This window comes from Mus caroli, chromosome 6 (genome assembly GCF_900094665.2).
Source record: "Mus caroli chromosome 6, CAROLI_EIJ_v1.1, whole genome shotgun sequence".
NCBI classification, from domain to species: Eukaryota; Metazoa; Chordata; class Mammalia; order Rodentia; family Muridae; genus Mus; species Mus caroli.
The window spans coordinates 144,537,476-144,561,804 of NC_034575.1; the positions used below are offsets into that span (position 1 = coordinate 144,537,476).

General features: G+C 46.5%; 1 protein-coding gene across 3 annotated transcripts in view; it reads left to right on the forward strand.

Annotated features, from left to right (window-relative positions):
* Positions 1–6,850: 6,850 nt before the first annotated feature.
* Arntl2 (aryl hydrocarbon receptor nuclear translocator like 2) overlaps positions 6,851–24,329 on the forward strand; it is a 36,027-nt gene continuing 18,548 nt past the window's right edge. For 2 of the 3 annotated variants that reach the window (XM_021165161.2, XM_029478283.1), the window contains exons 1-6: positions 6,851–6,923; positions 16,035–16,182; positions 17,056–17,157; positions 19,603–19,760; positions 20,804–20,883; positions 23,186–23,278. In XM_021165161.2, the coding sequence (XP_021020820.1) occupies positions 16,136–16,182; positions 17,056–17,157; positions 19,603–19,760; positions 20,804–20,883; positions 23,186–23,278 (480 nt within the window). In that variant the 5' untranslated portion in view covers positions 6,851–6,923; positions 16,035–16,135. Of the gene's footprint in view, positions 6,924–16,034; positions 16,183–17,055; positions 17,158–19,602; positions 19,761–20,803; positions 20,884–23,185; positions 23,279–24,329 lie in introns of those variants that run through there. The other variant, XM_029478284.1, reaches the window with a different exon arrangement.

Consider the following 24,329-nt stretch of genomic DNA (forward strand, 5'->3'; position numbering starts at 1 on the left):
GGGAAGTGGGGGGCGCTATGGGGGACTTTTGGGATAGCATTGGAAATGTAATTGAGGAAAATATGTAATAAAAATATTAAAAATCAAAAAAAAAGAAACTTAGGTTAATTCAAATTTATAGCCTCCCCCAGCCTTGAAGCAGGCTGATGCAGACCTTGCTGCCACTGAGAATGAGACCACCTTGGGTGGAGTCTTCCGACCTAGATGGCACCTGCCGCTGCTCTTCTCCAAGACAGTTGCTACCGCTGAGAGGCTGAACCTGTCTTCCTGAGCTATTCCTGGATAGCTGACAACCTGTGGAATTGGCAACCTAATGCTAACAGCTCTGACAGACTAGTGCTAACAACTTAGCAACAAAGCACCAAGAAGCCTGGCCGTGGCAGGGGATGGGCCTCCCCCTTTATAAGCACAGACTCTTAGTAAACATTGGGCCTTGATCAGAAATCTGTCTTGGTCTCTTCTTGTAACCGTAACCGTTCTCTCCCATACAGCTCTGGCCTCCCACTCAGGAACCCAGTTAGTGTGGCCACAGGCGGCTACACAAGTTACATAAGAGAATGGGGCAGTTGTACCTATAGAGATAGTAATCTCTGTAGACGGAAGGATTTAAGTATACTTACATAAATGTTTGAGACTTTTGATCTTAAATTATATGTTGAAAAGCAGGTGATAGGGAACCTAACCTATCTCAGACAGTAGAAATTTAGGCCTTGATCTCACTATTAAAAATTAATTGTGTAAGAACAAAACAGGAGATAGTGGAAGAGCATTATCCCAACAGATAATATTTGTTTAGATTGTTTTAATTGCTTTGTTTTAATTATCAAAATGAAGATCACCATAAGCTCAATAGTATCTACGATATTAAAAACCCTCTGGGAGAGAGGTTGAGCTACTAACTTGATTCATTCTATACCTTTAATGATTTCTGGCTATTGGACCGAGGTCATGCTATTTTGGGAGGGAGACTCTGTGTTGACAGGAAAGGAGAAAAAGCTTTGGACCCCTTCCAAAGTAATATGTATCAGATATGATAGGGGAAGACCCCCTGAAGATCTTAGCCACAGACAGAAAAGAAAAGTCTGAGAAAATCAAACAGCACAGGTAACTTGATCTGCTGATTCCTGGACAAGGAAACAGCCCAGTAACTAGCTTAGACATAAAAATATCTGTAGCCAAAACTTCAGCTAAATTTAGACAATAAGTCTTGTTGATTATGGAACCCTTAAGATTCTTTGTGCCCTCCTTCATATGGCACGAATGAAGATTTATTATAATTAGTTACTGATCAGATCAACTCATGAAAAGTCAGTTGTCTTTCACCTGCTCAAACAAGGAGCAAAAATTCATCCTTAACTCATCTGTGCATCTTGCACAATCCATATGAATATTTAATAGTACTAATATTTTGGTTGTAAAGTTCATATGTTACAGAATGTACAGCTTTGGCAAGATTCATCCTCAGAGATGCTGAACTGACCTGCAGTTCCGACCCCCTACCTCCTGCAGCTTTTTCCAAAGGCGTGCTTCCAAAACAGCTTCAGGAATAACTGATGATTCCAGACGGCCTCGTTTCATCTAACTTTTCAGATGGATCCAGTCAGAACTTCAGTCAAACCCTGAGCCTTCTAAGCATACAGAGGCTGGATAACAGATGCTAAAGCTCGCTTTCTTAAGTCTAAGCCAATTTTCTAATTTTCCTATCCCTCCCCACCCCTTTAAAGAATTTCTCATCACCCCTATTTAGCAGGGAGAAGTTGTGGAGAGCAGTCATCCCGATCCCTTAGGTGTGGGTGTCTGGTTATGGTCATTTTTACAAATTATAGATAGATTGTCATTTTAAGGGATAATTTGGGAATGGTCATAACTTTGAACAGAGAGGAAATAGATGGGATGGATTACTAAATTTATTCTTGAGCAAAGCACTATATAGCCATAATCTTACATTGGTAGAAATATTTATAATTGATGAAAAATTATAAATTTATAATTTCTTACATTGGTACAGAATTTATATATAGATATAGAATTAATAAATTAATTTCTTATATTAATACGAAATTTGAAATTAATATTGTTACTCTTAGATAGACATTGTACCTATGCAACTCATTTAAGAATACAAGGCTTAGACCCAGTCCTTCTAATAACTGCTATTACAAACTCTTTAGGATGATTAAGTAAGGCAAATTAAGGACCAAATAGTAAACTCATGGTTATATTAGATTCTGATCTAATTATATTAAGGTGCTTTCTACAATATTCAAATAGAAATAGCTAAGAATAGTCAACAGTTCAGATATATGTTATATAGGTAGACAGTCTTCAAAAAACATCAGAAATCCACAGAATATGACATTTAATATTAATTCATTATTAAAGATCATTTGACTACAGACATTTCTGCTCCTGACAGTCCCCCCTTCTTGGTTCAAAGAAGAAACTGAGCATTAAAATCTCCACGTGGAGTTGCTCCAAGTGTGGCAGGATATCCACTGGACAAAAATTACCCTATTCATCTACAGACAAAAAATACTGTACACAATGCAGGATAGTTGAAAGCTCTGCCAAGACAGAGTAAACAAGTCTCTCATAATCCCTGCTTCATTTCAAGATGGTTCTGGGCCAGAAGGCTGAAGACAGATGCTCTGATGTTTTGAGGAATGAGGGACTGTCCAAGTAGTCAGCTGTATCTAACAGCTGATTAAGTTTTGAAACCGATGTTTTGTGCTTCCTATATATTCAGATAATAATTTGGTTTTGGATTTCTGATGGGGTTGAAGCTAATTATAGTTTCATAATCAAACTCAAGTTGCTTGCCATTGAGGAAGGTGATATAGAAAGGATGGTTTTCAGATGGCAATACAAGTTAAAGTCAAAACATAATTCAAGAATAGAATTGTAAACTCTTTAAGTCAGGATAAATAGTAGAGTATTTTAACTAATTGACAAATATGATGGACTGGATGTTAATTTTATATCATAGTTTGTAATTTACATAATGTTATAGTCATGCTCAATTTGTACGTAAGCAGTGAAGAGCCTTTAAAAAATTGGACAGAAAAGGTGAGATGTTGGGAATTGGTTCTAATGTTTTGTCTTAATTTGGCTCCCAAAGTCACACTTCCAGACCTGAGGGTACCTGCCCCCAGCTGGCTTCAATTGATAATAAAGAATTGCCATATAGCCAGTGGCTGGGCAGAAAGACAGAGGAGAGACTTTTAGATTTTTCAGGCAAGGCACAGAGAGGGAGGGGAGGAAGAAGAGTATTGCCATGACTCGAGGGAGAGGGATCAGATTTAAGAGCTGCAGGAGAGAAGTCATCCAGCAATGTAGGTGGAAAGGGAAAGCTGCCCTATGGGGTGTAGGGCGGGGAGGCTTCCCAGAAGGTAACAGGGCAGCAAAGATAAAATGTAGATTTAGAAGGTGTTAAACCAGGAATGCCAGAGGGTGTGCTAGCCTCAGGGAGGTTTAGAAATATCCAGCCATAGAGTTAGTCAAGGCAAATCAAATTTAGCTGGCATATGTGTGTCTTTCATTCACAAATCCAGTGAGCTCCTGGGCAGGTGCAGGGCTTGCATGGCCTGCTGGTTGTAAAAGTGGTTTAATAAATTCGCTGCCATGCTCTTGAAAGCTTGAAGTTGGATGTTTGTTATTTGTATGAATTTTGTAAAATATCTTAGACTTGGCTGTGCTGTTGTTTGGCCCAGCTCTTGGGAAAGTCTCCGATCATGGTTGTGAAGCAGGCTCCTTCCCAGGTGGGCAAAAGAGCACTGGCTCTGCCTCAAAAACTGATCTTTCAGGATCTTTAGTGGTGAAGCAAAATTACTGCCCACTTGGAATGAGTAAGGGTTCCCGTTACACAAGGCCATTCTTGGGCTCTGAGCTACAAAGGGACCAGTGTTGACCAGAACTCTTGTGAGTTGGGTTGCAAATCCATTTTATCAAAAATTTCTCCAAGGAGAAAGTAAGAGAGAACTACTGGTTAGAAATAAGAAAGTGCCTTCCTATCTTTAAGACAGGCTCGCCTGTAGCCCAGGCTAGCCTTGAACTCAGTGTCCAGCTGAGGACGGCCATGAGCTCCTGAGCATCTGGCTTTCAGTTCTGCAGAGCTGGGATCGCATATGTGCACCATCATGTGTTCATGGGGCTCTAGAGCTCAAACTGCATTCCTAGCCTTCCTCTCACCCTCATCTTGGGGTTTGTTTGAGACAGTCTCAGCCCAGGCTGGCCTCCAAATGCACTTGAAGCCAAGGATAATCTCGACTACTGCTCAGTCCTTCCACCCTTTCCTCCCAAGTGCTAGGATAACAAGAGTGTAGCCTAGCTAATTAAAATAAATAATAAATAAATAAATAAACCCTTTACCTAATAAAGCTTCCAGGCATAAAGAAACACAAGGAGGATGCTATTGATGGGGTGGGGGGTACAAGAGGGAGAACAGTTGTCCCAAGGGACCTGGCCCTGCCTGGGCCTACAGCTTCCTGCTTTCCTGGGGGAACTACATTCTTCTCTTTGTTTTCAGGCTTTGGGAGAAATGAGTCATCATTTCAGGGAAGAGACGTCCCATGGTGATTCACACATAAGCTCATTGGTTACCATGTAGGGTGCGAACTCTTGAGGATACCTGACCTATGATCTTTCTGTTATCTTTCTGCCAAAGTACTCGTTTTTAATTTTTTCTTTTAATTGAAGTGTATTCATTGCACATAGTACTGGGTTTCCTAAGGACATCGTCATCCAAGTATATAAATTACTTTGACCACAGTCTCCCTATTGCTCTTTCACCTCTCCCTCCAGTCTCCTTTGTCCCTAGAGACAGTTTCATTTTCTATATATGCTTCATAAAATCTAGGACTCACAATATTTTTCTGAGCCTGAGTTAATTCATTGTTATCTCCACTCGGGTCTGTTCTCCTGGAAATGACATAATTCTGTTCATTGTGGCTGAAGAAAAGTCCCCTGAGCATACATACCTCGTTTACATGCTCACCTGTTGACAGAAATGTGTTGGTGACAAAGCTTAAGCTATTTGATCAGGGCTACAACACACATGGATGCTTCAGCATCTCTGGATGAGTGGACTTGGTGATAGTTGAGTCATTTAGATGAGGTTTCAGTTTTTAAGGCTTCTCCATGCTGAGTTCCATAGATGCTAGACTGGCTAGGCTCCCAGCAGAACTGTGTCCTGTGTCCTTTGTCCAATCCTTCTGAGCCCATGTCTGCCATTCTGACCAACATGAAATCTCAGCGTAGTTTGAATTTACATTTATGAATATGTGTTCCTGTTTCCTGGCCATTTGTACTTCATGTTTTGAGAAATGACCATTTATTTCATTAGCCTACTTATTGACTGGGCTTTTTAAAAAAAGATGTATCTTTATGTTTGAATGTTTTGCCTGTATGCATGTATGTATGCCACAGGACCTGTGGAGGTCAGAAGGGAGTGACGGGTGCCCTGGAGCTGGAAAAGAACCCAAATCTCTGCAAGAGCAGCAAGTGTTCTTAACCACTGAGCCATCGTCTCTCCAGCACCTTAAGTGAGTTTTTTCTTTCTTGGCATTTTCTTTGGGTTCTTGATGTAGTGTAAATAATAATCCTGCCAGATGTTTAGTTAGTAAAGACTTTGTTGAGGTTTGGTCAATTGGTTTGATTATATTAGATTGCAATATCAGTTTTTATCTATATCATTTACTGGAGGGATTAGAGATAGGTGGGTTTGGAGTAACCCGGTTGGAGGAGGAAAGACGGGGGAAGGTGGAAGAACGGGAAGAGAAAGGAAGCTGCCATGAGAGGAGATGGACCACAAGCACGTGGCCAGGAGAAACAGCAAGTATCTGGGGTACACTGCTGGGGAGGTAGCCAAGCCAGCAGTTAGAAGGGTAGATTAGGGGTGACCCCCCAGTAATAGTCAAAGCCAAATAAAATAACCATAGTTTGAGTCTCATTTATTTGTAAGCTAGTCAGGGATAAGCTTACATTGCTTGTACTACAAGATTTTCTCCGGTTCTGCAGTCTTCATTTCTTAGACTTTCCCCCCCCCCGACTGAGTAAACAGAAGCGGATGGGTGGGTGTTCATTCATCTCTGGCGGTGGCTGAGGGAATGACTGGGTGACAGAGGTAAAGGCAGCATTGTGCAGTCAGGACAGGATAACTCTGCCTCGCTGTTGGAGTGGAACTTCGATCAAGCTCCTGTCCAGGAGGCTTGATCTCTCTCTGAACAAACGGTCTGTCTAGAAAGCCAGAGTTTTGGGCGACCTAGGTGGATCTCCGAACTATGCACCAGAGCCGGTGAGTTCTTTCTGAGCTGTAGTTTATTAGCTTTCGGGACTTTGAGTGGTTTTTGCGTGTGATAGAACAGCAGCTTGGGAACCCATTTGCCACACTGTATTAACTAAGAAGGGCCACACCCTCTTGCCCTCTGGACCTAACAAAAAGAGTGTGCGACCCAGCCCTTGGAGATCCAGTGACTCCTGCCAAGTCCTGGCGTTTTCAGTCCTGTTGATTTATGTGGGCAGAGTGAGTGTAACTGAGGAATCCCCCTCGCGAGCGTAGGATGAAGGGAGATCCGGAGCTCCAAGGTGTCTTGATTACATTTGTGCCTGTTACAGGAGTCCCTGGGGCGGTTGTAAAAAGAAAAGGGTCAGGACCACAGACGAGTCTTTCTTGCACCATGCAAGGGTCTCCCTGTCCTCCACCTCTTGTTTTTCCTCTTGCCTTTCCAGGGCCACTGAGGACGTTCCTCTTGGTTTAGGGCGGATCTCAACGCTGCTCCACCAGCCTCTGCGCTTGGGGCTCTGCTGAGGCTCCGCCCGTGCGCGTGCCTGTCCCGCCCGGGGCTGGGCTAGGGCTGCGGGGCCTGCGGTGCCCAAGACCTGTGCGCCCGGGCCGCATGCAGGGAGCCGCGGGGCTGCAGCTCCAGGTGAGTGACTTGTCGAGCCCCCGAAACTGTGTCGGGCATCCCTGACAGCGAGCCAGTACCCCCTTCCAAGCTGGGGAAGGGGTCCCCGCATGTCTACACCAGGGTCTCATCTGATGGCTGTGGATCAAGGCGGTAGGTTCTCACAGCCCCAGCGCAGTTGTATCACCTCCGGGACCCAGTCCAGCGTGTGGGGTCCAGTCCCAGCTGCGTCCTACAGTGGGCGAGCTGCGGGTACAATCCAGAGTCTGCATACTCTATAGTTTGCTCCTCTCTGGAAGAAGCACCAGGATCCAGGGTGCTGCTGGAGGCCTCGTTGTGCTGCGTTCCAATGGCCAAGTTTGGGCCTGGGGAGTGCAGAGGCGCGCAAGCACCCTCTTATCACAGTCTCTCTGGGCTTGTGGTGGGAGTGGGGAAGCAAACCTCTTATCTTCCGGGGCTGGGTATTGAATCCAGGACTCCAGGCTACTACTGTAATCTCGGCTCCTTTCATTTTGTGAGTCAAGTTGGGAGTTTTGCCTCACCTGTCCTTTCTGTTGCTCTCAGTGATAAAACTGGGAGGTGTCTCCCTGGGAACATGGTAACCATTATTTCACAGAGGATAATCATAAAAAGTTGTTATTTATGGCAGGCGGAAGTCAGGAAGAAAAGAACACACCAATAAATAAAAGCAGGCACGGAAGTCAAGGTCACAGTTATTTTGATTAACAGACTAGCTGGCTGACTGAGATTGATGCTTGATTGATTGGTTGATTGGTTGATTGATTGATTGATTGATTGATTGATGTGTAGCCTTTGGCTAGCCTGTAACTTGCTGTACGACCAACTTAACCTAGATTGCATCTGAAGCAGCTACAGGCTTGTCTCAACTTTCTGGTGTAACTTTAATCAATGGTGGGAAATTTCTGCCTGTGACCTTTCAAGGGTTCCTGTGGTCTCCCTGCCTGCATGGTGCTCAAATCCATTTTGCTAAAAAGAAGGTCCCTTCTTGCTCTGAGCTCTGCTTCACTCTCTTCTGGGCGCCTCAGTTTCCTCCCTGTAAAATGGGGGCAATGACTACATAGGTCTCAGAACTTCTGGGCTGTTTGGAAGGTACACACACACACACAATAGGTGGGGCCAAACATAACTGTCTGCTCACTTAACATTTTATGAGAGCAGCTTATGGATTAGACACTGATGCTGAGCCTGCTGCCCTGCCCAGTTGAGCATCCTCTTGGAAGACAGTCCCAGAACCCTTGGAGCTAGAGGGAGGACCCTTCCAGAAAGCCATGCACTGGCCAGAATCGCCTGCCGGGGGCAGCTTCTGAAACAGCATCTCACCTCCTCCCCTTCTCAGCTGTTCATCTCCTCTGTGGTGTTATTGGACCTAGCTCTTTTGAGTTGTCGTTTTTTGCAATGGTGGTGGCTTAAATTCATGCTCCTGACTCAGAAGTTATCCCATTCTGCTTTGCATAAACTGTTTGCTCCTGGCCTGTGTCCTAGGCAGTTCCTTCCAGGAGTGCATCACACAAGCTAATCCAGGATGGGCTCGGGGCCTGACTTGCTCTGCTGTGGGGATCGAGTTCATTAGTCAGCCCAGAACTCTCTCGACATTACCAGGGACTCAGTGTTGGCCTATAAGGCCCAAAGGAAGCTGAGCCATCTGCCTGCCCTGAAGGTTTGCTTCCTTGTCCTGGTGTTCGCCAATCTGTTCCCTGTTCCTCCCAGCTTTCAGGATCTAGCTTCTCTGTAAAATGGGGACAATGGGGGCATCTGCTTTATGGGATATCTAGGATTAGGTGAGACTGGGGTGTATATTTAGGGGCTGGAGAGATGGATTGGTGGTTAAGAGCACTGCCTGTTCTTGCAAAGAGCTTGGGTTTGGTTCTCAGAAACCACATGGTGGCTCACAACTGCCTCTAACTCCAGATCCTGGCAGTTTGATGCCTTCTTCTGGCCTCTGTTGGCTTAGAAGGCACACATGTGGTACATACACATACATACAGGCAAGACACTCACACACAAAACTCTGTTGGGTGATATCTTCAGGGGTGTGTGTGTGGTGGTGGTGGTGCTGGAGATCAAGCCCAGGCAGGACCTTGTGCATGCCAAGCTCCTGCCTTACCACTGGGCTCCACCCCAAGGCCTGCGGAATCTAACCAGACTTGAGTCCTGGGCAACAGCCTCTTTTCTTTCCTATTTGTTTATGGTGGAGATCTCTTTAAGAAAACCATTGTTTACTAGCTGTGAGATTTTGGCCAAATTATTTAGCTTCTCTGAGCTCCATTTTCCTTCTTTATAAGATTGTGCTAAAGCTCTCAAACTCTGCAGGTGGCAGGGCAGTTAAACAGGCAATGATTACAAACCATGGGGACCATTCCAGCTTCCTCCCTGACCTCCGGGGATGTCATCTTTACCACAGAAACCCTTTCTGATTCCTATTTTCAAATTATGATGTTTTTGTCTTGGGAGCACTCCTGTCTGCTTGTCACAAGTTGTATGTGTTGGTTTCATGGCTCCGCCTTCCGCATGCTGGTCCTAGGAGGGCAGAGCGCTCTCCTTATCTTGCTTCTTATCTACCCTTTCCACCTCTGATTCTGTCTCCATAGTAAGTGCCCAGTAGAAACTGTAGCTCTTAAATGAATGAGGCTTTGCCAAAGTGTGCACAGGGCTGATTCATTCACAAAGCACCCATCAAGTTCACACTGTTGACTTGGCAAATAGACAGGTTCTGGTCAGAGGCAGCAACAGCAGCACATGACTGGGTGAGAGGTTGTATTTATTACCTTTCTCCCTACTCTAACTGAGTATGTCATAGAAGCGACTCAGAAACAGGTCCATTCTGGCTCACAGTTCAAGGGGAGACAGGCTACCATGGTGGAGAAGGCATGGCAACAGAAGCGTGAGGCCAGTGGTCACCTGTGCCCACAGGAAACAGAGAACATTCAGGAAGCATGGCTGGGCTTTAAAATCTCAAGGCACCACCCCAATGATCCAACGCTCCATCCAGGCTCCGCCTCTGATCTTGCAACTTTCCGGAACAGTATTACAATCTGGAGACTAAATGTTCAGTAACACGAGCCTGTGGGAGATGGTTCACATTCAAACCGCAACAGAAATGGGCTTCAACGTTGCATTGTGCTAACAAAACAAAACAAAAACCAATAGGCCAACCACTGAGCATGAGCCCCCCCCCACCCCCAAATAAAACCCAGGGAGACATTGACTAGTTTATGAAGAAAGAGCATTTCACCATCTGTGGGTGGGTATCTCTCAGAGAAGCAACAGGCACCTCTTTCAGGGGACAGAATAGGAGCAAAGATGGAAGATGGCTGGTGACTGGAGTGTTTTTGCATTGTTGGTTCATTGTATTGTTTGTATTCATTGATTTGAGCAGAATCTGGGAAGGGAAGGCCAGCTTTGCTGAAGTTGCCTTGCTGTGTGGTGTTGGACTTCCCCTGCAAAGTCTGGGGAACCCCCATATAAACGTTAGCCTAGAAACGTGCATCCTTTATCTTTTGGTTCCTGTTGGTAACAGCATTTTCCTCACTATGGGAGAGAGTAAGCTGTACCCACCCTCTGCGGGAGAGGGCCGGGAAGAAGAGCACCGCCTCTCACTACAGGCGGGCAGGGCAGCCCTGCCTCCTCCACACCCATCTTTTCTTCATCCTCTCTCGTTTTCTGGAAAAGCAGCTGCTTATGACTTTCAAGCTACTTCACATCCATCTTTCAGAAAGTGTGCTCAGAACTGTTTAGTCTGTCCCCGTGACCGTTGGGAAGCAAGTACTTGACCCTCTCTTGTCTGTCCACATCCCAGGCCATGTTAGCCCACGGTCGCCATTGCTTCTGCTTCCCAGTGTGGTTCTGTGGTCTGTGCACTCACCAGGAAAAAACCAAAACCCGAGCAAAAAAGTGCATGGTGTTCCAAGAGCCTTCTCTGTAGGGCAGAGCTGAGACCCTCTGCCTTGACTTCTAATGCACTTATAGAGGGAAGGCTTGTCCAGGAGCAGCCCAAGGTTGTCAGTATGTGGGAGAAAAACACCTGGAAACCCTCATCTGCGATAACATGTTCCCGTATCAACTCAGTTGCGGAGCAGAGGCTCTGTGACTTGTGGGTTACTTATGAGCGGTGGGTACGGTGAAATAATTGCATCTGTGATCGTAGCCTTCAGGAGGCAGGGGGATTACTACAAATTTGAGTCTAAACTAGGTTACATGGTGGTATCAGAGGTGACTCTGGGCTACCAGAGAGATCCTTTCTCAAACCGGAAACAAACAAAAAAGCTCCAAATGAGGGGGTGGTATTAATGAGCAGAGTCGTCTTCATCTAATTTTAGCTGGAGGCTGTAACTGCTGCACTCAGAGAAATGTTCAAGTTTTGGTGTCTTTCTAAGATACACAGATCTGGGGGCTGGGGAGAGGCTTAGCCAGTAAACGGTTTAAAAGCACGAGGACCCGAGTTTTGATTCCCAGAACTCATAGGAGAGAAAGCCAGGGCTGATGAAAGGTGCTGAGGAGGCAGAAACAGGAGAATTCCAGGGGCTCCCCCAACCAGCTTGGTGGACTTGGTGAGTTTCAGGCCAGAGACATTGTCTCAAGAGGAGACAATGTCATCAGAGAGTCCAACACACTATTGTACCTGAACACATATATACAAAATAGACTCAGACCCCACCAGTCCACCCACCCACCTTTTCTTCTCATTCAAAAGGTTCTTACTACATTTCTTGAGCTGTCCTGGAACTCATGATGTAGCCCAGCTTCACCCTGAACTTCAGATTCTCCTGACCCAGCCTCCTGAACACTGTGTCTACAGATGTTCACCACCACATCTGGCAGTACAGATCGATGTCTAATGGGACGGAAGATTGTCAGGGCCCAGGGGATGTTCTGATGAAATATTAAACGTGAGCCCCCAGGTCAGCTTTCACTCTCTGAATGTGTACCAGCTCCCTGATTGGAGAATTAAACTTCCCGCCTGAGTTTACATGGCAGCCAGAGGCCAGCAGTCCTTGCACTACCATGGAGACACACAGGACTGAGCTCTAACCAGCGACCACTTCTTTAATGGGTCTCCTAGGCAATGAATGACACTGACTTACTGAAGAGAGACAAGACCCAGCTCTCCTGGGGTCATGGCACTTCCAGTTTCCTTAAGCATTAGCACTTCTGGCTTGTCACTTCTTCAAAGATTTCTTAAATTGGTTTACTTATTTGTGCATGTGTGTGTGCACATGTGTGTGTGCACATGTGAGTGTGCATGCAGAGGCAGACTTGTGGAGGTCAGAGGATAACATATGAGAGGCAATTTTCTCTGCCCACTGACGGTTCAAGGGATGAAACTTGAGTCTCAGGCTGGAGTGACAGGTGCTTTTGTGCCCTGGGTCATCTGTCCGGCCCTTATTGCTTCTATTACACAATCATCACAGATACCTCTGGGACATGTGACAGGAAGCAAAATGGCTGATGGAGGGGAGTGGTATCAAATCCACATCTCAGAATTTAAAATGTCGTGAGGGTAAGCTATTCAGAGAAAGAGTTAGAAATGACTTGTTTCTGATTTCTCTAGGGGCTGACACCAGTTTTAGATTCTGGGCATCATTGTTGCTATGGTAACAGTGGTATTCAGGGTATAAATTATAGGGTTATTTTATTGCTTTTAAAGTATTTATTTGCTGAGTTTGGTTACATAAGCCTACAACCACACACCTGCAGTCGCAGGACTCAGGAAGCTGAGGCAGGAGGATTTCATGCTCATGGCCAAGGTCAGGTATAACACAATATAACACAAGTTCTTGTTTCAGAACACAGCAAAAGAAAACGGAAACCAAAAATAACCTCCTCCAAAACAGCGCACACACATGCACCGCACACACATGCACACACACTCACACCCACACTCACACCCACACGCACACATACCCAGGCACCAACACACACACACTCACACACACTTGCACACACACGTGCACACACATCCACATGCACACACATGCACACACACATACTCACACACACGCATACATGTGCACGCACACACTCACACACACACACGCACACACACACACACCTCATACACACACTCACACACACTTCATGCTGTCTTAGATGGTGGTTTCCTTTTTTTTCTTTTTTGATTCCTTTATATTGCTACAATAATTGACACTTTCTGAAAACACATGCAGATGATTTCTGAGCACTGGTGGGTCTCTCTTCTGCCCCTGAAGCATGGCAGAGCTATCTTCCTTGGGTCAGAGCCTACCCACTGACGTTAATTATCCCAGTGGCCGCATATTGTCTTCTGTTTGCGCAGAACCTGAGGGAACTGTATTGGTAGGGCTGGATGTCTTGTGTGAGTGAAGGAGGGGCTCTCATTTAACTCTGAGAGCTGCCCCAGGCCCTTTGGAAAACCCTGCCACAGCCTTGGTGGAGCCCAGCAGGTCTGGAACCGGTTGGAGGAGGCTCTGAAGTTCTGAAGAACTGCTTTGTCTTGTTCTTGTCTATTCTGGGATTAGGGGGACAGCATTTTCTGGAAGTCATCATCAGAGAGACATTCTCTGGGCCGTGTCACTTTGGCTATATAGTCTGCATCATGGCTGAGTGGTTTCTTGTTACTCAGTTTCCTTACAGCCACCTCCGGCGCTTGCCCCTGCATCTCCCCTTCAGATTGTTCAGTGTATGGACCTCAGCTGTGGTTTACTTCTTTCTGTGTGAGTTCTGAGAACACCTTCCGCTCTATAACTCACAGGCTCTGCAGCAGGTAAGAATGGGTTTTATTCTGTGGTCCAGATGCGTAGATAAGGAGCTGAGAGCTTTGGCACATAAGCCTTCCAACATCGCCATTTCTGTGACCTGCTGGTGTCTGAGGAGTGGAGTGCTGGCCTTCGTGGCTTTGAGGGATTCTGAATTCTTTCACCTAACAACTGAATGGTGTTGGCAGGTGCGAGTGTCAGCCAGAGGAGCAAAGAGTCAGAATACAAAGCAGTCTGGAACCTCAGGGTGGGCTGTCAACAGGCAGGCCGAGGGTCTCTGCCGCAGCTGTCCACCAGCAGTGTTTTCTCTAGGAAGAAGCCTCAGCTATGTCTCAGGCCCTTCCATGGATTAGGTCTGCCTGGGAGCGTTTCCTTGCCCGATGGTATCCCAACGGTGGGAACCAGTCATCTCTCGGCTGGTTCGTCAGAGGCAGTGAGCACCTGTGGGTTGATTTAGGAGAGACTAAGGCTGGTAAACTGATCTATGCAGGTCTGCTAAGCCTGCTTAGGGAAGACTGAGTTACATAAAGCTTGAGGCCATGCTCTAACCAGGCTTGTAGGGAACCGCAGGAAGGAAAATGTTCCACCTCTAACGTAACTGAGGTTGTTGAAAAAGGTCTCCGTGAAGATTTGCGGGAAGCCACCAGTTAGGTCCCTGTCTCATAACAAAACAATCAGGCATTGTACAGGCCACAGGGCAGGATGGCGGGTTTGGTCTCCCTGGAAGCGCTGACTGACTCTGCACATGAAGCTCCCTGGTAGGATTCTGATCTCACTGGCTCATGAGAGGCTTGCACACTGTGCTGGTGCTGTGGTGGATCGGGAGGAAGAGAAGACCCAAACCGCTAAGATATGAAATGAGTGAGGGAGATTCCCAGCCATGTCCTCTGTGACGATCAATACATAAGCCGCTGCCCAAGTGAGGGTCTGCCCTCTACATCTCCCCACCTGGTCTTGTCTCCAAGATGTGACAGCTGAACCTTGACAGGCACAGTGCCTGATTCTGACTTTTCCTTTGGTCCTGTGGTTTATCTGAGGATGCTAGAGGATCTGAGCTCGTAGATGATTGGCAAGTGAGACCTCCTGTGGCCCAGCCTTGCTTCAAACCTACCCTCCCCGTGCCTCTGCCTCCTGAGTGCTGGGGCTAGAGGTTTGCATGTCACACTCAGCCATTGTGGATGAATTGTTGGAGGAAAGTCTTTAGTGTGCATCTCTGGTATTCCAGGGTCAGTCAAAGGGATGCATGCTGGTTCAGGGGCAGTGTGTCCCATGGTCCTTGATACTGTGTTCCAGATTGCCTTCCAAAAATTTACAAGTTTTATTCCTCTCAAAGTAACGGGAACTGATGTGGCTGGTTCCTGTCCTCCGTAAGGCACCTTGGTCTCTGTATTTTTCAGTGTTAACTGATTGGTGGGTGTTACCATGATATAAAACCCATGTCTATTTTTGTTATGGGTTTTTGGGGTACCGAGGGTGGGATCTGTGTGCTAAGTAAGTGCTCCACACTGAGCTACACCCCTGGTGTTATGTTGTTGGAGTTCACCAAAAGACCCTCACTCACAAAGACCACAGAGATCGAGATCACTGCAAACCACAAGAGGGTTTTTTTTTTTTTATCCAACTCGTTGTCTACCCCACCCCACCCCCAGCACGAAGGCAAAAGGAGAGACCCCGAACAAAGAACACACTTTTTATACCTTGTAAGGGGTAGATTTAGGCAACAAGGCTAGCTGGCTTATTCTAATTGGTGTAGCAAGTAACCCTTCCAGGCATTGGTTGGTTTGCATAGGGTGACTACCTTTGGCCTTGCCCCTCACTCTGGCTGCCCTTGTGGTTTTTCTCAGCATTGTTTAGTCGGCCAGCTTCCTTATCTGGCTCTGCACTTGGCCTGCTAGTACAGTTTGGAAAGTCCCTTCAGAGGGGGAAGGGGGCTGGGTGGTCTTGAATTTATTTTGGATTCTACAATGTCTTGGTCTTGAATTTAGCAATTCTCTTTCGTAATCATCAGTCCTTAGAAGACCACAGGCTTGTGAGGGAAGCTGATCACAGTCATGTATTCCAGAGCCAGGAAGTGAGGCTGCCATTCATCTAATCTTGTTGCTGTTTTCCACTGTAACCTAACTGTCTTCAATCCAGCTGCCTGTGCCCTTCATACACCTGTCTGACTGTCTGTTACAGTCGGTGAAGACGAGAAACTTTCGAAAATGGATGGACATATATTTCAAACTAATATTTGGATTCTCTAGATACCCTCTCATCCTGTCATGGTTTTTCTTGGCTGAGCTTTTAGATATCAAGTCAGAACTGCTGCTTAAATCGTGGAATATGATAATACGTACGGTGAAAGTCAGTGTCTAAAGCATGTTTTCCTCACTTACAGGTAAAGGGCTGCTAGAGAGACAGAGCCTTGCTCTTAGGGTTTCTAGTCACAGGAGCCCAGGGACAAAACTCACAGCTCCCGGACCTGTCAACTCTCTTGTAATGGAGTTTCCAAGGAAACGCAGAGGAAGTGATTCCGAGCCACTCCAGTAAGTGCATGCTGTTCTAACTCCATGAAAATTTTCCATCGATCAGAAAAAGGGAACTATGCTTATGTCATTATTTCTGAGTCTGTGGCAGCATGGCAGCAGGTCACCGCCCACTGCTGACCTTTCCTTCTAGTGTTGGTGACGATGCACACCTGGGAGGGTTGGCTAGAATCTGAAGGTGATGTTGGTGCATAATCAATACACAGTGCTCATGGTCACAGCTAACTCCCTTCCGTCCTCGTCAGACTACTCTACCAGGAGCAAACTATCCATGCGTGTTTGCCTTAAAAAACAAAACCAAAAACGTTCTGCCCTCACTGGCCACTCAGCTCATCAGTTTCGGGCCAACCAGGCCTTGGTGATCTGTGATCAGTTTAGTCGTATAAAACTCTTGATTCTATGTTTGCTAAGCCAGCTCGATGATAAAGAGAATGGCCAGTCTGTGGTTCCTTGTTGTTTGTTTGTGTTTGTGTTGCTGGAAATAAACCCAGGATCTCAAGTATGCTAGGCAAGATTTGTGTTTCTGAGCCACACCCCAGCTCCCTTCATCCTGAGTTATCAGTTCATTCCTACTAGGATTTTGGGGTTTCATTTTTTTTGTATTTTATGGATTTTTGGTTTTTGTCATGTTTTGAGACATAATTTCAGTATGTAAGTATGCCTACACTGGAACTCACTTCGTATCACTATGTAGCTCAGGCTGGCCTAGAACACCATACATTCAGGGTGGGTCTTCCTTCCTAGGTTAAGCCTCTCTAGGAATACCCTCTTAGAAATGCCCAGAGGTGCATCTCCTAGATGACAGTAAATGTCATCAAGGTGAAGATGGAGATTCACCATCCCTGGGGTGACCAGAGACCTCCTTTCTTCCAGGTCAGAATTCATGACAGACACAACGGTGGAAAGTCTTCCCCAGAATCCCTTTGCCTCTCTTCTTTCAACAAGAACAGGAGTAGCGGCGCCCAGTGGCATCAGGTAAGTCTCCCTGCTGGTCTCCCTGCCATGGAAGCGGCTGCTCCTCAGAGTTTCGCCCTGGCCCAGTTCTCCTCTGCTCCCACCGTTTTATGTGATTTCTCAGACTGTAGTTCTTGCCAAATCCTGGATGTCTGTGATATCTCACCCAGGGTGAGAAAAGCAGTCCAAGGACGTATGAGCATTTTTGTGCCCGTAGCCCCAGATTTTTTTTAATACTTGTAAAGAAGATCACATGAGAATGGCCACTTTCCTGTGGTCCTATTGGCTTTGGGTAGATAGTTGATCCTCTCAAAGAGATGGTGACCAGATCCTGTGGTATGTACTCATCCGACATTTATCCAGAATCTACTATGAAGGGCTAGAGAGATGTCTCAGCAGTTAAGATCACTTGATCTTGCAGAGGACCCGAGTCTGGATTCCAGCACCTATAGACTACAACTGCCTGCAACTCCAGCTCTAAGGAAGCTGCCTCTTCTGGCTTCCATGGCAACCCCCTCAAACACACACAAGCATAGGCACACACATATGTGCACACACACACACACACTCATGCACACACACAGAGGGAAAGAAATAACAAAATCAATCTTTAAAAAAAAATGTATGTATCTAGAGTGTAGGCCTCCATATCTGTGCACCGTGTGTGCGTGTGTGTGTGTGTGTGTGTGTGTGTGTGTGTGTGTGTGTAAAGTGCCCACAGAGGCCAAAAGAGGGTGTCAGGCCCCGTGAAACTGGAGTTACTGGCAGTTGTGAGTCATCTGTGAGTATAGGAACAGAACCCAGGTCTTCTATAAGAACAATAATGCTTTTAAGCCATGAGCCATTTCTTTAGCTTTCAATTATCAATCAATCAATCAATAAAAGCACCTACTGTGTGACACCTGATAGAGGAAGACACACTGTGTTTCAAATAGAGAGCGGTATCCTTTGGGTGAGGATTGTTGAGTGGTAATTCCGGAAGCGTGGGTAGCACAGAACAAAAAGGAAGCTGATTTAAAGGCTGCGGGAGCCATGCATGGCCCCAGAGTGAGGCTGATGGTGGCTGGAGACGGGGAGACATATGTGGAATATCATAAAAACCAGACTCTACTGAGCTTTGTGACAGTTAGACACTTTGAAGAAAAGAAGAGGGAGGGTTGAGAAAGAATATCTGTGCCCTGACATCCAAGGTCCACCACACAGGGGGAGGGGCAGGTGGGGGAGGGGGGTTGCAGGGAATGCATTTAGTTTAGAATTATTTTAGTTGAAGATTTCTTGGGAGGCATTTGGGGGCAGGACTGCTTCCACAGACTGAAGGAGGAATTATGACAGACGTCTTCATAGTTCACAGCCAGAGAGCCGTGGGGAGCCATAGGCAGGGGTGCATTGTCAGAGTGGAGAGCTAGACACTAAGCAGGGGGTCATGGTGACACCAATATTTAAGGCCAAGGGAAGCTGACAAATTGTCTAAGGCACTGAGCCGAGCAAGGAGAACCAAGGAGGCTGAAGACGGGGTGGAATCACAGAAGCCAAGAGTAATGGAAGACCTCCAAGCCAATGCAGTGCTCAGAGGGCAAAGGTCCCGTCAGCTCGATAACCCAAATTCAAGCCTTAGAACACATGACAAGTGCAAAGACACCCAACTCCACAGAGCTGTTGCCTGAACTCCATCTGCATGCTGTGGTGTGCACCCCCCAATGATGATGTTGATGATGGTGGTGGTGATGATGATGGTGATGATGATAAATAGTAGCAGTAGTAAATGAAATACAAATTGTAAAATACTTTCTAGGTTGGTGGGCAGAGTGTGGACTTAATCATTGGTCTGCTGCTTTTGAGACAGGGTTTAGTTGCGTAGACCAGGCTGGCCTCAAACTTGCAGTGGTTTTCCTGCATTGATCTCCAAGTGCCAGGCCTGCAGGCTTGAGCCACCATGATCTTAAACATGGAGTGCTGGCTCCAGGGGAGACTGTGTGCTTTCTGGGAGCTAGCTGGAGACTTGAGGTCAAAGGTCACAGCAACAATAATGCTTGCATTAGCACAGGCGTTGTTCAGAGTAGGGCTCAACCACTTTCTAGACATAATCAGGAGCTGGATGAGAATGGAGCATGTGACAGCATGTGCGTGTAACAGCTGTGCACATACCAAGTCAGCTTCAACTAGAAGAGGCTGCCTGCTCTTGCACAGGAGGGAGGAAGGAAGCCAGGGCCTCAGAACACAGGTGTCTCAGCTTAGGAAGGTCACGGTCAAAGGCATTGATTGGATATGGTGGAGGGAAGATGGCTTTGCAAGCACTTTTCCCAGCAGCTCTGGCTTCTCGCTTAAAATGCATCTGGGAGGAAGAGCGTCCCGAGTGTGGTGAGCTGGATCCGTACCCCCACATGGCTCTGAATGGTGGGGTGAACAAGCCAAGGAGGTCCTTCCTTCCTTCCTTCCTTGCTCCCTCCCTCCCTTTCTTCCTTCCAGGGAAGCTCACAGCCATATGGAAAAGCGTCGGAGAGACAAGATGAACCATCTGATTCAGAAACTGTCATCTATGATCCCTCCACACATCGCCAAGGCCCACAAACTGGACAAGCTCAGTGTCTTGAGGAGGGCAGTGCAGTACTTGAGGTCTCTGAGAGGTAAGACAGAACGACGGCTGCTCCAGACCAGGCATTGACTCTGCACCAGGATGCTCTGGTTGGTCCTGGCCGTGAAGATTTGGTACAAACATGTCTGTCCATCTTACCCACACACATGCTGAGTGGTGACCTTGTTTTCATGTAAGAAGGTAGGGTGTCAGACATCAGAAATCCCTGCACCCCAAGGGGGAGGCAGGCAGATTAGGAGCTCAGGGCCAGCCTGGGCTACGTGAGACCTTGTTTCAAAGCAAACAAACAAATGTATAAAAATGGAGTGCACACTGGCTGACTCATGTCCTATTTAGAGATCTCAGTCTGTGAAACTAAACATGGAGCAAGAACTTCAGAGATGAGGTTGTTGTGCGGACACCTGCAGCAACTTGACTGGGCTGGGGCTGACACAGAGCAGAGCAGAGCAGAGCGGAGCAGAGCTGGATGGACGTCCTTTCAGAGTGCTTGGAGATCTGGTTTTCATGAGTCTGTTGGTTGGGAAATACCAGTCTCTATCCACTCCTGAGGGTTGGGCAAGTTGCTTGTGTTTCCCTTGAGTCTTTAGCGATGAAAACTCTCAGACTTCTTCGAGGTCATTTGGTACCATCCCAGAGATTAACCAAGTACCTTCACATTAGCCTTGTCCCAGGGGGAGGAGAATCGAAGCCGAGATTCAGTTGGCTAATCCTGTCTCATGCGTCTCAGTCGGTAGAGTGCTTGCTTAGTGTGCATGAAGCTCTGGGTTGCACCCTTGGCACTACATAAACTGTGGTGGCGCACACCTGTAATCTGAGCATTTGCAAAGTGGATATCATGGGTTTACATAGTGAGTTCAAGGCCAGCCCAGGATATAGAAGGCCCTATTTCACAAAAAGAAGAAGAGGAAGAAAGGAAGGAGGGGAGGGGGAATGAATGGCCGCTAAAGTCCCAAGACATTGTAAATGTCACCTCAAGTCATTGTAACAACAGCAGCAGGGCACGGCCAGTGTTCCTCAGCAATTACTAAATTTCTTTCTCTGTATTTTCAATAACTTAGGCCTGTTTGTTTTTAGGCACGACAGAGCTTTACTTAGGAGAAAACTCCAAACCTTCATTTATTCAGGATAAGGAACTCAGCCACTTAATCCTCAAGGTAAGTGGTTGTAGCTGGATTTGGATGGGGGCAGGTTTTCTTGAGTCCACCCTGCTGTAGACATCAGAGAGTCTGTGTCTCACATCTCTTTAACTTAGGAAGACAAGGAGCTAATGCCATATTAGTTGGGGAGAACACACACTTCCTATAAGGAAGAGCAGTAGACTTGTCCACAACAGACCCCTTATGCCTGGAAACACTCCTCTCACACCAAGGATCAGCCATGGCTGCCCCCATCTCAGAGCCACCCACCTGGAGTCCAGTTCCTGGGGATCTTTCATCTGAAGATTAGGGATGAGGCATTTGGAGATCTTCTGTCTTGGCCTAGTCCCTCTCGGGCAGGGCTTTGCAGACTCCACAGGAGAGAATTTGATTCACAGTCTTGCTAGGTGTTATGACATCTTACTAACTACAATATGCATGCATATTTTTGTTCAGTTTTCCTTCACATTAAAAAAAAGTTACTTTTTTAACTTGGTCTTTAAGATTTATTTTTCATTCATGTGTGTATTTGTGTGTCTGTGTGTGTGTGTGTGGGCATGGGATGCCCTCAAAGGGCAGAGGTTCTCTTGGGGCAGGGTTACAGGCAGTTCGAATCACCCGATGTGGGTGTTGGAAACCAAAATCTGGTCCTCTGAAAGAACAGCAAGTGCTCTTAGCCGAACTGTATCTCCCGGTTCCAGGACAGTTCATTTAAAACGTTTTATTATGCTGGTTTGTCAGGGGAGGGGAATGCATGTCGCAGTGTGTGTGTGTGTGTGTGTGTGTGTGTGTGTGTGTGTGTGTGTGTATGTGTAGATAAGAGAACAACCTGTGGGAGTGGGTTCTCTCTTCCCATCATATAGCTCTGAGGATTCAAACTCAGGTCATCAGGCTTGGCAGCAAGCACCCTTACCCATTGAGCCATCTTGCTGGCCCCGGACAGTGAACTCTGTGGATACAAAGCAATCTTTAGGTTGGATAATCATTCAAAGTGCTTTGGAAGCCCAGCCGCTGTCATGGAGGCTTTTTCCACTAGCCACTCCTGTTACCCAGCTCTCCCCATCTGCCTAACTCTTCTCCTGGTTGTTGCATGCAAGCATGCATCAGAACACTAGGCATACAACTCAGTTGGCAGAGTCCCTGCCTACCATGCACACAGCCCTGCGTCTGAGCCTCAGCTCTGCACACACCACGTGTGGTTAGTCCTTGCACTTGGGTGGTGCAGACAGGGATCAGGAGTTCAACGTTGTCCTCAACTACAGAGCAACTTTGAGCCCAGCCTGAACCCCAAGAGACTATTTCAAAGGAGAGAGAACACTGCCCTGTAGCATACCATGCTGGGCCCTGTCCAGCTGTACACTTTTCTGTGCACGTGGCTTACCCAGGGTGATTAGCTGGCTGAGAAATATAGAAATAGAAAATATATTTGAATATTTAAAAATTTATTATTAACATATGACATCATAGCTCAAAAAGCATAGAAAGGGTTTCTCTCAAAAATGTCCGGTCTGGAGACATGGCCTGCAGGTTAAGAGCACTGGCTTTTCTTCCAGATGAGCCAGGTTTGATCCCTAGCACCCACATGTGGCTTACAACTATCTTTAGCTCGAGTTCCAGGGGATCTGAGGTGCCCTTCTGCTTCCATGGCCACCAAATATGTACGTGGTGCACAGACTTACATGTGCACACACACATGCCTATGCACATGCACACACACACACGCACACACATACACACACAATGTTTAACCCTTCCTCTCCTGCTTTGCTCAGCACGCCCATAGCAGCAGCTGCAAGTGACATGTTTTGAGAACTTTACAGGGTTTCTCTGTGTATCAAAGTGGGCTTTGGCAAAGGTAGTTTTATTTTAAGATGTTATCATACAAAGTAATGGACTTGATTGTAACATTGTCACATACATATATTTATATGTTGTCCATTTAGCCTCCCCTCTCGCACCCTGAGAGAGGTACTCATGTACTTTCATGTCACAATATCCAGCTACATCTTTTTCTCCATTCACCTGCCTCCCAATCCTGTCTCTTCTCTCCTGGGCTCTTTCTACTTCCATGACCTCTACACACATGGTAAAGTAGTTTGATAAGAAGAGATATCTCAACTAAATAAGCTATAGCTAAAATTTTCATGTCAAAACCTTTACACTAGAATTCAATTTGACGTTCTTTATAGACTGTATGAAAACTTTTGACTGAAATCTGCCAGCTCTCTAATGGTTCTGAGTTTTAGTGCCACAGTAATTCTCTTGAAAGCTGAGTGAGAATGAGAGAAATTACTCAGTCTTGGCTTTGTTTTAATCCTAGGCAGCAGAAGGCTTCCTGTTTGTGGTTGGATGCGAAAGAGGGAGAATTTTTTACGTTTCTAAGTCTGTCTCCAAAACACTGCATTATGATCAGGTATCAAACTGCTGTTTTTCATGTAGTACTGGTCTCTTTTTAACAAATTTTACTTTGAAGCTGGGTCTAGTCCCTCCTCTTTGCCACTACATTAGAGCTTGGAGAGAGATGGATGGTGGTGGGGAAAGTGGATTCTGATGACCATCACTGGTGTCTCCATCAGACATTGAGGGGTGATGTCATGTGACCATCGCTGGTGTCTCCATCAGACACTGAGGGGTGATGTCATGTGACCATCACTGGTGTCTCCATCAGACACTGAGGGGCGATGTCATGTGACCATCACTGGAGTCTCCATCAGGCACTGAGGGGCGATGTCATGTGACCATCACTGGTGTCTCCATCAGACATTGGGGGTGATGTCATGTGACCATCGCTGGTGTCTCCATCAGACACTGAGGGGTGATGTCATGTGACCATCATTGGCGTCTCCATCAGACATTGAAAGGCAATGTCATCTTCTGGACTCTAGCTTTGTCCAGTATCACAAGCAGTCCCTGCAGTCAGGATATAATGACCAAATAAGATGACATACTTGAGTCTCTGAAAAGTGTGGGTCCCTTCCAGTAGCCCCATTATTGCTCATTATTAAGTTATGTTCATCGAATAATAGCTTTGATCCAACTGCTGGCAACACACTCAAGCCACACAGTTCATGTAACGAGCCTGCTAACTATCTCCTCATGTTAACCTCCATTTGCTTCAGGGAGCTACTGGGAAGCTTGTCCCCAAAGCAGTCCCACAGAGCACATGTGTGTGTGGCTGTGTGTGGCTGAAGAACCCAGGTGGAGCACAGCTTTGATGGGGAGTGCCTCCCTCTGGCTTCTACTGCGTTGTTTTAGGGTTAGCAGGTAAAAGGACAGAGGACAAAAGGAGAAGTCTGAGCCTCTGTGAGGGAGACTGGAGACCAAAGAACCCAAAGCTGAAGACAGCTAGGTGTAAGAATAGATGATCCGGGGCTGGTGAGATGGCTCAGTGGGTAAGAGCACCCGACTGCTCTTCCGAAGGTCCAGAGTTCAAATCCCAGCAACCACATGGTGGCTCACAACCA